Below are 16,530 nucleotides of genomic sequence, written 5' to 3' on the forward strand. Positions count from 1 at the left end.
TATCGAGATAAGTAATTTTTAAAGCATTGAGCGTTAAGAACGGAGAAATTTACCCGAGTTATTACATAGCGAGAGAGAGAAGACGGAGAACCAAATTCTCGAAATTGTTATAAAGTCGTGATTTTAAGTTTTTTAGACTGGATATCTCTTTGGTAAACCAAGGAGGCTTCCCAGATCTAACCGGACAAGAAATTGGGACACAAGAATCAAAAAATGTGTCGAGTGTATTGCACAAATATTTGTGCCTTTCATAACGTCAGTGCACAAGTACAGAGCGGACCAATCAAAATCCCTAATGAGGTTATTAAGCTTCGTAAACTCGGCTTTACGAAAGCAGCGGACACGCTCAGATAGCCTACCCGTTCGATCCAATACAGTAGGCATAATATCGACCAACACAGGTATAGTGAGCGGAAGGGCTCGAGTTAGCAACGCTATGGTCGGATCCGAGACAAAGCACAGATCAAGCAATCGACCCAAGGAATTTTTCGCATGGTTGACTTGAGACAGGGATGGGTCTAGCAAGCCGTCGATGAAGTCATGTCGTGACATGGGCACAAGGTTATTAGACTCGTTCACCGAAGACCAAACAGTACCTGGCAAATTGAAATCACCAAGAACTATCATATGGTATTTATCTGATAACGAGGAAGAAACAGTTTGTAAAGCGGACAGGTGATGCTCGTATATTAAGATATCCGAGGAAGGTGGAATATACGAGCAAGTAATGAAAATGGAAAAGCCTGGGAGTATCAGTTTTATGCACAGGAATTCCAGGTCTTGTTGAACCTGGACCATGAAATGTTCCGACGTGAAGTTTGTGTCCACTGCAATTAGAACTCCACCCCAACGTCGAGACGAACGGTCATTTCTAAAAATTGTGTACCGACCTGCCAAAACTTCGGAACTAAGGATGTCCGGCTTTAACAAGGTCTCGCTAAACACAATAACATGGGACGAGAATGCGAGAAAAAGAAATCTGAGCTTACTACGCTAGCATTAAGGCACGGGCAATTCGGTCCGCCTGCCCTCTTTTAGTCTTTAATTGATCGTCTTAATTATCGCACTCACTTTCTTTCGTCTTGATATGGTCCTGAACCTGCATGGACATACCGTCGCACTAGTACTCGGTCTCACATACCGACATACGAATCGCGTTTTCTATCCACACAAACAATATTGATCGTAGCCAGGCCGCTACACCGCGCAACTAACAAAGTGAATATATTCAACTGAAACCAACGACTTTAATCATTACCACAATTGCAACAGCTAGTAAAAAAGATCGCTAGCACAACAATAAAAATCAATAGCTATATGTTGAAAAATGCAGAAGAAGTCCATCGATCTGGCTACTCCTTTGTGACGCATGTATGCGTTTATGTGTGTAAATGGATGATGAAATAATTTGTTCTTCTGCGTAAGACAAAAACAAACGCACCAGACACATCTACATGCAACCATTCAGCTATGTATGTGATGTGCTGAATACACACACATACACATCTATATCCCGCAATGAAGCGCGGCTCAATCAATAAGTTTAATAATAATAAAAATTGTTTTCATTGTGGCAAAGCCGGCCATATGAAAAAAGTTTGTTATATCTATAAGAGAGAGAAAAATAATGAAAACGAGAAGGAACGTGCGATTCGCTTCTGGGGACGCGACTCTACTTATAGCCGTACTCAGTCAGAATATACATTTTTGAGCATATAATTTTTTATAATTTTATAATTAAAAAAAAAAAATTTTAAATTTTACATTTTTTTGCTACATCTGTTATCTACATCTCATCTACAATGTATATTCTACATCTAACATGTAGATTGTACATGTACCATTAAGATTCTACATCTCCTCCGCTAGGGGTTGCTCGCGCACTGAACGCGGCAGAGTGTGCGAGCGAGAAGGAAACTGAGTTGCATGGTCGTTGGCTGGAGGGGGAAGGGGAAGCAACTGAAAATTAATTTCTTCATTCTGGCTATAATTATGATCCGATCTAATTCAGATTTGGCAGTCTGGTAGATATGGTCATTCTCTACGATACTGCGTAGTGCCTGCCACAGATGTTCGTCTTTTGGGTTGGCGGAAGGGGGCGGGGCGAAATTTTGAAATACACTTGTAGCAGTGTGATATCACATGAGTGTGGAAACCAAATTTGGTTGCCCTATCTCTTATAGTCTCTGAGATCTAGGCGGTCAACAAGACGGACAGACAGACAGACAGACAGACAGACAGACAGACAGACGGACAGACGGACAGACAGACATGGCTATATCGACTCGGCTATTGATGCTGATCAAGAATATATATACTTTATGGGGTCGGAAACGTTTCCTTCTCTGCGTTACACACATCCACTTTTACCACAAATCGAATATACCCCTTAACTCTTTTTTGAGTACGGGTATAACAAACATGTACAAGTGGCAACTGCTCAGTCTGAAGAAATTCCAGAAGATTTCGCATTCATGTTCAAACGTGAAAGAAATAAAGAAGAAGAAATTTCGTTTGTTCTGGACTCTGGAGCATCAGACCATTTGGTCAATAATGAGAATCTGTTTGATAAACTTCAAGTTTTGGAAAAACCAATTAAAATTGCAGTGGCCAAGTGTGGCCAATTTATTTATGCAACCAAGAAAGGCACAATGGAGTTGTGCAGTGATTCTCTGGCCAAAATCGTTTTGAACGATGTACTGTTTTGTTCAGAAGTTCCTCAAAATCTCTTATCGGTGAAAAAGATGTCGGATGCAGGAGTTACCGTGGTATTACATCCAGGAGGTGTAGCTGTTAGCAAAAATGGTGAGAATATTATGGAAGGTAATTATATCGATAATGTTCCGGTGGTATGCTTTTCTATGCCAAAAAGGGCATTTATATCTAATGTTCATAATAAAATAAATAATTATAATTTGTGGCATGAAAGGCTATGGCATATAAGCAAAGGAAAATATTTAGAAATAAAAGCTAATAATATGTTTGAGGATATCGATATTTTAAATAATATTAAACCAAATGAAGATTTATGTGAGGCTTGCATAAATGGGAAGCAAGCGAGACTTAAATTTGAAAAGTTTAAAAACAAAGATCATATTAACAGGTGTTTAGAGTGAGGACGGCGCTGGCGGGGCAACAGCTCTGTGGGCATTCCAGCCACACCACTGTTAGCAATCCAGCTACGCAAGCTGTTGTCCTCGCTCTCGCTCTCACGCTTAGGTGCTTTTTTCCGGCGACGCGCTCTCGCGCGCATATTCACCACGCTTGCGCTCCCGCCCACGCTCCCGCTCTCGCCTCCGACAGCCCTCGGCAGCTGGAGTGCCACCGATCTATTCAATGCGCTTCTTCACCCACAAGCAAACGGCCGGTTTTGCACGCGATAAAAATACATATATATATAAGCCCAGAACAGCCCCGAAATATATACGAGAAGAAATTGGAACTGCCTAACGTCTTTAATTTGGGATTCTGAACGGTGGAACTTCGGAAGCCTCTTCGCTCAATCAACAGGCCTTTGTTTGTTGTTCATTCCGATGTATGTGGTCCGATTACTCCTGCAACTATTGATAGGAAAAATTATTATGTTGTGTTTATTGACCAATATACACATTACTGCGTCACATACTTACTGACTTATAAGTCGGAAGTATTTTATGTCTTTAAGGATTTTATTGCTAAAAGTGAAGCGCACTTTAATTTAAAAGTGGTAAATCTATATATTGATAATGGCAGAGAATATCTATCGAATGAAATGAAAGAATTTTTCAGTGAAAAGGGCATTAGTTACCACCTTACAGTCCCACATACCCCACAGTTGAATGGTGTGTCCGAAAGGATGATAAAGACTATAACAGAAAAAGCTCGTGCTTTGGTTATAGGGGCAAAAGTACAAAAATACTTTTGGGGAGAAGCTGTTTTGACGGCAACATATTTGACTAACAGAATCCCAAGTAATGCATTGAAAGAATGCAAGAAAACACCATATGAAATGTGGCATAGTAAAAAGCCAAGTCTCAAATATTTGAGAGTATTCGGTTCGACAGTGTATGTCCATAAAAAGTTAAGAAAACGAAAGTTTGATGAGAAATCATGGAAAGGAATACTTGTCGGATATGAACCGAATGGATATAAAGTATGGGATGGGGAGACTGGGAAGTTTTCAATTGCTAGAGATGTTGTTTTTGATGAAACTAACATGGTAAACTCCAGAGGTGAGTTTGAAAAGAAGAATGAAGAAGAATTTCATAATGAGAGTATGGAATATTTTAATGAAGATTTTCTTGATACAAATAAAATTGGTGATCAGTTGGAAATGGATAATGTTCAGGACATTTGTCCAAGTTAAAGCATTGAAAAAGGATCTGATAAGATATCAGATGGTGATCCCAGTGGTGTGGTAACGGAAATAGAAAATGCCGATCCAGTTGTTACTGGTGATAGTGTATCAAATGATACAAACGAAGAAAGCAAAATTGCAAGGAAAAGTGATCGATTAAAAGATAAGCCAAAATTATCATATAGAGATATTCAGAATTGTGTGATGAATGCTCAGAGTTCCATGGAAAGTACACCAATTTCTTTTGAGGAAATCAGTTTAAGAAATGATAAGGCACAATGGGAAGAAGCAATAAAAGATGAGCTAGAATCACATTTAATTAATAATACTTGGTCTCTTGTTAAAATACCTGATAACAAGAATATTGTAGATTGTAAATGGATTTTTACAATAAAACATAATGAATTCGGAAAACCGATTAAATATAAAGCTAGACTCGTGGCTCGGGGTTTTACACAGGAATATTTAGTTGAATATGACGAAACATTTGCTCCTGTTGCCAGAGTAACTAGTTTTAGGTTTATAATGTCATTTGCAATCCAGTACAACTTGAAAGTACATCATATGGATGTAAAGACTGCCTTTTTAAATGGAGTTTTAAAAGAGGAAATATATATGAGAGCTCCTCAAGGTTTCCTCGTGGGCAGTAATCAAGTTTGTAAATTAAATAAGGCTATTAATGGTCTCAAACAAGCGGCAAGATTCTTGTTTGAAGTATTTGATTAATCATTAAAGGGTATCGGATTTGTAAACTCTCCAGTAGATCGTTGTATCTACATTCTTGATAAGGGAGAGATTTCAAAGAATATATATGTCTTATTGTATGTAGATGATCTAGTTATATCTACAGAAAGTATCCTAACAATGAATAAGTTCAAATCTTATTTGATGGGAAAATTCAGAATGACTGATTTATCAGACATTTAATATTTTATAGGAATAAAAATTGACCGAGAAGATGGCCAATTACACTTAAGTCAATCTTCCTATATAAAAACAGCTCTATCTAAATTTAATATGCATGAGTGTAATCCGGTGAATTCGCCACTTCCCTCTAAACTTGATTTTGATGGCTTAAACTCTGATCAAAATTGTGAAGCACCCTGCCGTAATTTGATAGGATGCTTAATGTACATAATGTTATGTACAAGACCAGATCTCAGCATATCTATTAATTTATTAAGTAGATATACTCAATATAATAACAGTGAATTATGGCAATGCTTAAAGAGAGTTTTAAGATACTTAAAGTGAACTATCGATTTAAAATTAACATTTTCAAAAGTTTGAAAATATGATGACTGTTTGGCTATTAAGAGTTTTTAGCGTCTAGCGTTTCAATGAGAAATGTACAATTAATTTTTATTGGGAATTAAAGTAGGCGTTAGTATGAGCGATATAATAAAGCGATGCGATTGATACGAAGATGATTGCTACAGTGCAAGATGAATGAACATAATTATTAAGCGCTGAACGTCTATGACCCGAGATGCTCCACTCCCGTTGGATAAAAAGAAGAAGCGGTGCCGCCCTTAAAGCCTGACTTTCATTACAGGCTATCTTTAAGGGGAAGCAGACACAGCTTGTTAACGGCTCGCTTGGTGATTCCAGTTGCAGTCCTCAGCACAGCGACTCGGGCGACGCCATCTCTTCCAGGTAGTAGTTCGACCACCCTCGCTAGTGGCCACTTCATGGGAGGTAGATTTTCATCCTTGACGAGGACCAGGTCTTTGAATGCTAAACTCGGCTTCTGAGTTCGCCACTTTGAGCGCTGCTGCAGTGACGTGATGTACTCCTCCTTCCACCGGGACCAAAAGAGCTGTTGAAGGTAAGAAACGCGCTGCCAGGCGTCAAGGCGATCGAAGTTTAGCTTCGTGACATCAGGCTCAGTGAATGAAGCAGGAGGGCCGCCATTCAAGAAATGTGCTGGAGTTAAGACGTCAAGATCGGCAGGACTCTCTGAAATGGGAACTAAAGGTCTTAAATTAATGACTGCCGTGATGTGGCATAGCAGCGTCCGCAGCTCGTCAAATCCAAGAACCGAATTGGCTATTGCTCGATAGAAGTGGTACTTGGCCGTCTTCACTGCGGCTTCCCATAGGCCACCAAAGTGAGGCGAGCGCGGCGGGATGAAGTGCAAATCAATGGACTCAACCAAACAGAAATCCAGAACCGCCTTCTGATGATCGTCGCTGAGAAACAGGCGTCTTAGCTCCACGAGCTCGTTCCTTGCACCGACAAAATTGGTTGCGTTGTCTGACCAAATTTGCCGTGGCTTTCGTCTGGTGCATATAAAGCGCTTTAGGCCGTGGAGAAAAGAGACTGTCGATAGATCCTTGATCAGCTCCAGATGAACGGCCTTGGTCGCGAAACAAATGAGGACGCAGACGTAGCACTTGATTGGAGCCTTGTTGCGTGCCTCCGGATTGTAGAAAAACGGGCCACAAAAGTCTACGCCTGTGATCTCAAAGGCGTGAGAACCGTCTAGGCGCTCTTTTGGAAGATCCGCCATGATGTGCTCCAATATTCTAGGTTTCGTTCGAAAACATCTCACGCACTTGTTTACGGCCTTGTTAACTGTCTTTCTTCCCCCAATAGGCCAATATTGGGATCGAATTAATCCCAGTAGAGCTCGAGGACCGGCGTGTAGATTCCGCTCATGAAAGTGAGAGATTATTGCGAGAGTAAGCGGATGGCTGCTGGGCAAGATGATGGGATGACGGCCATCAAAATCCAACGAAGAATTCTTCAGCCGACCATCAACTCTGAGGAGTCTAAAATTATCCATGAAAGGGCACAATGATTAAAGTGAGCTGGATGAGGCGACCACTCCCCTACCCAGAGCTGCGTACGCTGGACCAGCCGCACCAATAGCTGGGTTCCACGTTCAATGTCAGAGACGGTGAGTCCAGGGCGCCGAATCCGGTTGCAAAATTTGTGTGAAAATGAAAGAAGCGAAAAAGTTCGCATACTTGGATTTGGCTACAATGTCCAAGTAGGGTGATTTGGCTAAGAAAACCTTACGACGCAGCTCCAGGGTTGGCTTATCAGGCAACACCGTAGCTGGCCAATCATCTGAAGAGCCGCAAAGAAAGGGAGGTCCATGAGCCCAAAGGGGTGACTCACTCAACTCGATTGGTAGAGCTCCTCGTGAAAGAATGTCGGCCGGGTTCAAATCTGTGGGAACATGATGCCATTCCATTTTTTCAGTCAGTTCCTGTATCGTTGCCACTCTGTTTGCGACAAATATATTGAATCGGGATGGCTCGTCCCAAATCCAAGAGAGCGCAACAGCCGAATCACACCAACAGTAGCACCTTCCTTTGAAGACACTCTTTCCTGCTACCTCAGATATGAGCCTAGCTAGCAATTCCGCTCCACAAAGCTCCAGCTTTGGTATGATTAGTGTTTTCAATGGAGCAACACGAGATTTTGCGCAAAGTAAGTGACTGCTGGATCGCTGACCCTTCGACACAACATAAATACAGGCACCATAAGCCTCTATGCTCGCGTCGCAAAATCCATGAATTTCTAACTCAGAGTTCGGAATGAGCACAAGCCGAGAAAATTCATAACGCCGAATCTGGCCAAAACTACTGCATATTTCCTGCCACGAGGTGTTGAGTGCGGATGGCAAGCTTTCATCCCAGGATAACTTCTCTTTACACAACTGCTGGAGAAAGATTTTTGATTTTGTAATGATAGGCCCAGCTAATCCGAGGGGATCGTAGAACCGAGCTATTGTTGACAAAACGGAACGCCTGCAGGGACGCGAAGATGACTGTAGGGCCGAAAACGAGAATAAAAGCTGATCAGAAACCGGATCCCAGGCAAGTCCTAAAGTTTTGGTGAAATTGCTGCTATCGTCGAACTTTAAAAAGGTTTCCTTGTCCTGTTCCGGAACTCCATCGAGCACAGCAGGCACGTTCGAACACCATTTCCTCAACCGGAACTGACCTCTCGACAAAATTCCAGTGGTTTGCTCACGAATGTGGATAGCCTCATCCTGAGAGCTGGCTCCAGATATCAAGTCATCGACGTAAAAGTCCCGGCAAAGAATCTCAGCCCCAACAGGAAACGCTACCTGCTCATCCATTGCCAGCTGATGCATCGCCCGCACTGATAAATATGAGGCAGGCTTCGTCCCATAAGTAACGGTGTCAAGCTTAAACACACGCAAATCCTCTTGCATAGAATTCCTCCACAGAATACACTGCAAGTTACTATCATCGGGTGAGACCCTTACACACCGGTACATCTTGCAAATATCTCCCGTTATCGCAACTGCATATGACCGAAATCGAGTGAGAATATGGAACAGCTTGGGTTGGATTACAGGACCGGCCATTAAGACGTCGTTCAGGGAATAACCGGATGAAGTTGCTGCGGATCCATCGAAAACGACCCTCAGCTTGGTTGTCGAGCTATCTTCCTTTCTGATGCAATGATGAGGCAAAAAGTAGCGGCAGCAGCTGATTGACTCGGCAGGAACCAAAGACATATGACCTAGATCAAGGTACTCTTTTATGAAAGCAGCATACTGAGATTTCCCATCAGGGCGACGATCTAACCTCCGCTCAAGAGATAAGAATCTACGTTGAGCTTGTTGATAAGATTCTCCCAAGAGATCCAAGTTATATTTAGCTGGCAGCCGAACACAATAATCGCCAGTTTGTAATCGATGGAAATGTTGAACAAAGTGAGCCTCACAATCTAGCTCTTCTTTCGTAGACTTTACAATGGGCTCCATGCAATTTTCTACCTCCCAAAACCGTCGAAGCAGTACCTCAAGTCGCTCTTCTAGGTTACTATTGTCAGCAACTGCGGCCGCAGCACGCGACACAATCAAAGAAGATCCCTTTACCGGAGAATAACCTCCAGACACGACCCATCCCAAACGAGTTTTCTGAATTGATGGCAATCCTGGCAGTAATTTGACCTGACCAACACAAAGAAGCTCGTAGAACAGACTGGCGCCAATTAAAAGATCGACACGCTGAGGTCTATGAAACTCTGGATCAGCAAGAGGTAGGTTTGCTGGAATGTTCCAGTCGTGAGTGTCTATTCCGTAACTTGGTTGACGATCGGTTATGTTAGAGGCTACAACAGCAGTGATGAGAGTTGAGTAGTCCGTCGAGTGAGAGTGCAGGCTAATGTTGACCGAAAATCCATCCGTGACGAAGTTTGAATCACCTATTCCAGATACTGCAGTCGATGATTTTATTTTTCGAAGCTGACGCTGATTTGCAAAACGAGAGGTTATTAGGTGCAGCTAAGAGCCGGAATCAAGCAAAGCTCGGCAGGGAACGAGGACTCCTGAACGATTTTTAACCAAGACTGTTGCCGTGGCTAACAGAACAACATCCTTACTGAAACCTTGGGCAATAAGAGCAGCAGAGGTAGACGACGAAGTAGACGGTGCAGTGGCATTATGAGACAACGTGGGTGCTGAAGTAGATGTTTGAGTGCTGACATTGGACGGCACAGACGGAGATAGAGTTTCAAGTGCCATTGAGTTTGGACTGCAGTAGCTTCAGGATTACCGAAGTGCAAAAGAGTGTGGTGCCTGCGCCCGCAGATACGACAGCTGCTCGAGCTGCATGTAGTCACCCGATGACCTGCTTTGAGGCAGTTTAAGCATAGAGAGAGTCTCCTAACTTCCTTAAGGCGATTCGCAGGGGACAGGGCCTTGAACTTCGAGCAATAATGGATTTCGTGAGCAGTTTCACTGCAAAGAGCGCATCCCGATGAGCTGTGACTTGTGGCAACAAGTGCGGATCTAGAAGGGTTAGTTTTTGTACTTCTTCCCACCTGACTGCTCGGCGCATAAGTTGCCATAGCGAAATCCACGGTTTCCAATGTCCTGCATCGTTGTTCCAAGAACGAGGCCATAGATTCCCACGAAGGAATGAGATTGACAAAGGCTGTATCTTCTAAAGTTTCCTCCCACTTTGCTTGACTTGCTGGATCCAGTTTCCGTAGAAGCACCTGCACGATTATGCATCCAGCGATCTGCTCAGGAGTACCCAAAGTCTGCAACGCCCGCATATGAGCGTTGAACTTGTCCGAAATCTCCCGAAGCATAGCCACTGACCCATTCTCCACAGCCTGGAGCCCCAGGATCTCAGTAATGTGTGCCTGAAAGACCAACCGTCGATTATTAAATCTCTTTTCCAATAATTCTAATGCCATGTTATAGTTGCCATCCGAGAGTTCTAACGATCGAATTGTCTCCAACGCCGAATCACGCAAGCAAGATCGCAGATGCTGAAACTTTTCAATATTGGATAGGTCCGGATGATTGTCAATAATGGTAACAAACATAGAATAAAAATCTGACCAGTTTGTATACCCTCCGCCAAACGTTGGCAATTGCAAAGGCGGCAGGGACTGTCCACGGCGAGGTGGAGGCTGCGAACAGGCAAATCCAGCAGTTGCATTTGTTCCAGCCAACGTGGAATGAGAAGGCATCTGATCGCTAGTCCTGGCAATTTCACGACAAATTGACGGCTTCAACTCTCGGAAAAGTGTTTGAAACTTGTCGCGCAATCCACTGCTAAATTCTCGACAATCCAATTCTTCGAGCTCGTTCTGCACGGGTTTGAACGTGCCCTGCAGCTCCTCGATCTCCTCCAACTTTACCACGAGCATATAGTAGTCGCAAGCCGACAATTCATTCTCCCAAGTGGCACTCAATCTTTTGAGGCCTTCGCACAATTCCGCTGCCTTCCGCTTCAGAAAAATCACCCTGTTTTCCGCAGCGGTAGTTATACTGCCGTTTGAACCATCCAACTCCATAGCAGCGACGGCGTTAGAAAAACGTTTCTAGCGGGAAGATGAACAACAAAGAGTACCGCGCAAGTGACGGGAACGAGCACCGCAAACAAAACGTATATGCTTATATGCAAGAGCGGCTGGTGTATATATATGTGGTCGATGACACTTGAAGCCGCGGGCAAACGACAATAACGAAGAACCGGCAATATATGGCAATGTTTGAATGTTTAATTGTAGTTTGTGATTGCACGAATATATTAACTAATGCACAATCACGTCGGGGTCACCATATGTTTGGCTATTAAGAGTTTTTAATAGCCGTTGAAACTCGTTTGACTTAAAGAAAAAGGTCTAGCGTTTCAATGAGAAATGTACAATTAATTTTTATTGGGAATTAAAGTAGGCGTTAGTATGAGCGATATAATAAAGCGATGCGATTGATACGAAGATTATCTCTCTACTGGCTACAAGGGCACATGGGCCGACTTGCCAGCGCCCTATGCAGCAAGTGTTAAAGAGAGCGAAAACGAGCGATGAAAGGAGAGCAGATCGGGGCAGATGCTAAGCCGAGCACGAACGTCATATGGAACTCGAGAGACCAGCTTAGATGCTGCAACTGCAACAACAAAGCGAAGAAGGCGAGATAAAATGAAAGAGCAGCCGCTGCCGTGCATAACATAGGCTGATTAACAGTGATTGGTACAGTGCAAATAATGAACATAATTATTTAGGCTGCTTGACCCGACAATGACATTTTTAGTGGTTATGTTGATTCTGACTGGGCCGGAATTATTATAGATAGAAAAAGTACTACAGGATATTTGTTTAAAATGTATGAATCTAACTTAATTTGCTGGTGTACTCGGAAACAGAACTCTGTAGCAGCTTCATCAACAGAAGCTGAGTATATGGCATTGTTTGAAGGTGTTATAGAAGCATTATGGCTTAAATCATTATTAAAAAGCGACGCCACCCGTGCCGACCACCGTGAAGACAAACTGTTTTGAAAGCAATATTTATTTTATATTTATGAAAATTAATAAAAATATATTATAATATCAATCTAATTGTCCTTTATACAATGCTGCATTAATTAGATTATATTTATCTTCATTATTAAAATAAAATTAAAATCATTTGGTTTTTTGTTCTCTTATTGCAATGTTTGCTTCGTGTTTGCTGGCTAAAGATAACAAATTGATATCTTTTTGGAGGTTGGTCGAAACATACCAAAAAAACAAGGAAATACTTCTGATACTTTTCCAGTATATACCGACCTTTTTGTTTTTTGATCTGAGTACTGCCTTCCGTACAGAGCCTAGAAAACAGTTTTTGCCGTGAAACATTTCTTATCGGTTTCATACGAATATCAACCCTGATTCTGTTCGCTAGGTGTTTTTTTCGATCTGAGTACTAGGCTTAACAATTCTTCCTGAAGTGAATGGTGCAAGATGAAGGCAAAAACTGTCCGCAAAACCAAAAAGAGAGATGAAAATTATTCTTTTTTGTTTTGCAACATTATATGCCGCCACCAACACAATCACTTCATCATCAGAGTGCATTTTTTTCCTTTTTTAATTTAAGCAGAATTTTACAGTTGCCTCTGTTTTCAAAACACAGCTGATTCATCAACTTTGTTTTAGCTATGTTCCACACCCTCACGGAATAACTAGCAAATTCCTTGCCGCAATTTTCCGCGGTGCTGGAGACAGGTCTTTTGACTAAATTTTTTTTTCCTGGCGATAAAATAGATTTACATGAAGATATGGCGAATCTAAGTGGAAAATTATAGATATACTACATGAAGATAACAAGTTGTATCTAAGCTGAAATTTTCTAACATTTTCACAGTTCCAGCAAGCTGTGTGTTGTGTGTTTACTTGGAAAGAAATTCCATTTTTATTTAAAGCATGTAAAATTTAAAAATGTCAAAACAGTCTTTGGCCAGCATCGGTGAAACGGTAAAATATGATTTTTCGGAAGGTTGTTCAACCAATTTTAGCTCCATTGTTTCTCCATAGATTTTAGTTAACAATAATGAACGACGCTAAATCAATGCACATTTACAAAAAAAAACGAGATGGAACGTCTGAGTCGCTTCTGGGGACGCGACTCTACTTATACCCGTACTCTACAATTTTAGAATTAAAAATTTTTTTGCTACATCTGTTATCTACATCTACATCTCATCTACAATGTATATTCTTCATCTAACATGTAGATTATACATGTACCATTTAGATTCTACAGCTCCTTCGCTAGGGGTTGCTCGCGCACTGAACGCGGGTGAGTGTGCGAACGAGGAAGAGAATGAATAGCGTGTCTCTGGCTGCGGAGGCAGGGAAAGCAGCTGAAAATTAATTTCTTCATTCTGGCTATAATTATGATCAGATCTGATTCAGATTCGGCAATCTGGTAGATATGGTCATTCTCTACGATACTGCGTTTTTACTCAAAATAGTTAAGGGGTATATTAGATTTGTGGTAAAAGTGGATGTGTGTAACGCAGAGAAGGAAACGTTTCCGACCCCATAAAGTATATATATTCTTGATCAGCATCAATAGCCGAGTCGATATAGACATGTCTGTCTGTCCGTCCGTCCGTCTTGATGAGCGCCTGGATCTCAGAGACTATAAGAGGTAGGGCAACAAAATTTGGTTTCCATGTGATATCATACTGCTACAAGTGTATTTCAAAATTTCGTCCCGCCCCCTTCCGCCACCACAAAGAACGAAAATCGGTGGCAGCCACAATTTTAAAGGTACGCTAAAACTAAACTAAAACAGTATCGTAGAGAATAACTATATCTACCAGACTGCAGAATCTGAATCAGATCGGATTATAATTATAGCCAGAATGAAGAAATTAATTTTAATTTTAATTTAATTTTAATTTTAATTATAAAATTCTAAAAAATTATATGCTCAAAAATGTATATACTGACTGAGTACGGGTATAAGTAGAGTCGCGTCCCTAGAAGCGACTCACACGTTCCTTCTCGTTTATTTGTGCATTTCTTATCTTTTCAGAATGGCAAAGTTCATTACAATCAAATTTAAGATACTTTAGTTATGTGAAAAAGAAATTAGAATTAAAACCAGAATTCTTTAAAAAAAATTAAAGAAAAAGTCGGTTTGGTTGCTTAAGGAAAAAATTTCGATTTTGTCGAGTAGTGTTATTGATGAAATTTTGTTACTTACGTAATCTGATAAAGCTTTTATTCCATTTGGGAACCTTTGGTGATCAGCTAATAACTTTCCATCGTGACTGCGGTGTTTTTCTAACCAGCAATCATCTATGTTAATAAATTCGTAACCAGCAGAAGCATATCCATCAGCGACAATTAGATCAGTCATGGTTTGGAAAAGTTTTTCACTATAAAATCAATCAATCACTATAGAATCAATCAAAGAATTTTAAAGAGCTTAATATAATGATTTTGAACAGATATATCTAAATTTGTCTTTAATACTTTAGCTTTTAAGTTTTAAAGTAAGTAATACTTAAGTAAGGTAAGCTTAATTATCTATAGTTACAGCCAAGCTGCGATCAAATCGCTTAATGCGATAACATCGATCTCGGCTACCGTGGCGAACTGTCGCAAATATCTCCACGAGATGGCTCATCAGTTTGTTATCAGCCGTATATGGGTCCCTGGCCACCAGGACATTGAAGGCAACTGCATAGCAGATAAGCTGGCCAGAACTGGAACTACAATCCCCCTTCTCCAAGATAAGGGAGTCGCAATGTCGCATAACTCGGCAAACATGGCCTAGTATCACAAAGAAGCGCACCACTGAGCTCTGCAAGCTCAGCAGAAAAAGGTGCAGCTCAGTCATACGCTCCCTCTCAGGACATTGGCTAATAGGCACTCATGCTAACAGGATGGGTGCCCCCTACAACGACATCTGTCGTAGCTGTAGAGATGAGGACGAGAAAGAAACGGTGGAACACCAATTCTGCTCCTGTCCGGCTCTCAGTAGAAGGAGGTTACAATACCTGGGAATGCCTTTCATGAACGACGTATCGGACATATCTGACATAGTGTCTCACAAGGGAAGAGGACATGATCCACGCGGCATCACAACGGGCTGTAACCGGCCCAAGTGTGTCGGGTTCCTGGCGATCCCGACAACCGCCTCAACCTAACCTAACCTAACCTATGTAAAAAATAGAAGCACTACCTCTGAAAAAAAACATTAAAAAATGAGAAGGAACGTGTGAGTCGCTTTTGGGGATGCGACTCTACTTATAGCCGTACTCAGTCAGCGTATACATTTTAGCATATGATTTTTTAGAATTTTAAAACACATACAAAATACATATTACATTTTTTTGCTACAGAATGCCAGAAGAATGCCAGAAAGCCAGAATGAAATTAATTTTCTGTTGGTTCCCCCTCCTTCTCCAGCGCTGCTGACGCTTCTGATTCTCTTTCTCGCTCGCATACTTTGCCGCGTTCAGTGCACGAGCAACCCCTAGCGGAGAAGATGTAGAATATAAATGGTACATCTATAATCTACATGTTAGATGTAAAATATACATTTTAGATGTAGATTTAGATAACAGATGTAGCAAAAAAAATGTAATATGTAAAATGTTTTTTAAAATTCTAAAAAATCATATGCTAAAATGTATACGCTGACTGTGTACGGCTATAAATAGAGTCGCATCCCCAAAAGCGACTCTAACGTTCCTTCTCATTTTTTAATGTTTTTTTTCAGAGGTAGTGCTTCTATTTTTAACATAGGTTTGGTTAGGTTAGGTTGAGGCGGTTGTCGGGATCGCCAGGAACCCGACACACTTGGGCGCGTGGATCATGTCCTCCTCCCTTGTGAGACACTATGTCAGCAGTTGTCCCATCCGGATGCCCTTATGAAGTTTTGCGATCCTTCTTGAACTCATAGACATGTCCGATACGTCGTTCATGAAAGGCATTCCCAGGTATTGTACCCTCCTTCTACTGAGAGCCGGACAGGAGCAAAATAGGTGTTCCGCCGTTTCTTCCTCGTCCTCATCTCTACACCTACGACAGAAGTCGTTGTAGGGGGCACCCATCCTGTTAGCATGGGTGCCTATTAGCCAATGTCCTGTGAGGGAGCGTATGACTGAGCTGCACCTTTTTCTACTGAGCTTGCAGAGCTCAGTGGTGCGCTTCTTTGTGATACTATGCCATGTTTGCCGAGTTATGCGACATTGCGGTACAGTTTGCCACCTATTGTCTGTTGTAGTAGCTTGAAGTGCTCTTTAATAATGTGCTTAGAAGTGGCCATTGGCATACAAATGTCCTCCTTATCTTGGAGAAGGGGGACCCATATTAGGCTAATAACAAACTGATGAGCCATCTCGTGGAGAGATTTGCGACAGTTTGCCACGATAGCCGAGCTCGGTGTTATCGCACTTAGCGATTTGATCG

The 16,530-nt window shown here is 41.7% G+C and overlaps 1 protein-coding gene across 1 annotated transcript in view; it reads right to left on the bottom strand.

Moving 5' to 3' along the window:
* Positions 1-14,485, bottom strand: part of LOC121404357 (alpha-N-acetylgalactosaminidase) — a 136,469-nt gene extending 121,984 nt beyond the window's left edge. Inside the window, exon 1 of the mRNA XM_041593675.1 lies at positions 14,315-14,485. Coding sequence (XP_041449609.1) covers positions 14,315-14,470 — 156 coding nt within the window. The 5' untranslated portion in view covers positions 14,471-14,485. The remainder of the gene's footprint in view (positions 1-14,314) is intronic.
* Positions 14,486-16,530: the final 2,045 nt, after the last annotated feature.

The sequence above is a fragment of the Drosophila obscura genome, unplaced genomic scaffold, assembly GCF_018151105.1.
Source record: "Drosophila obscura isolate BZ-5 IFL unplaced genomic scaffold, ASM1815110v1 contig_193, whole genome shotgun sequence".
NCBI lineage: Eukaryota > Metazoa > Arthropoda > Insecta > Diptera > Drosophilidae > Drosophila > Drosophila obscura.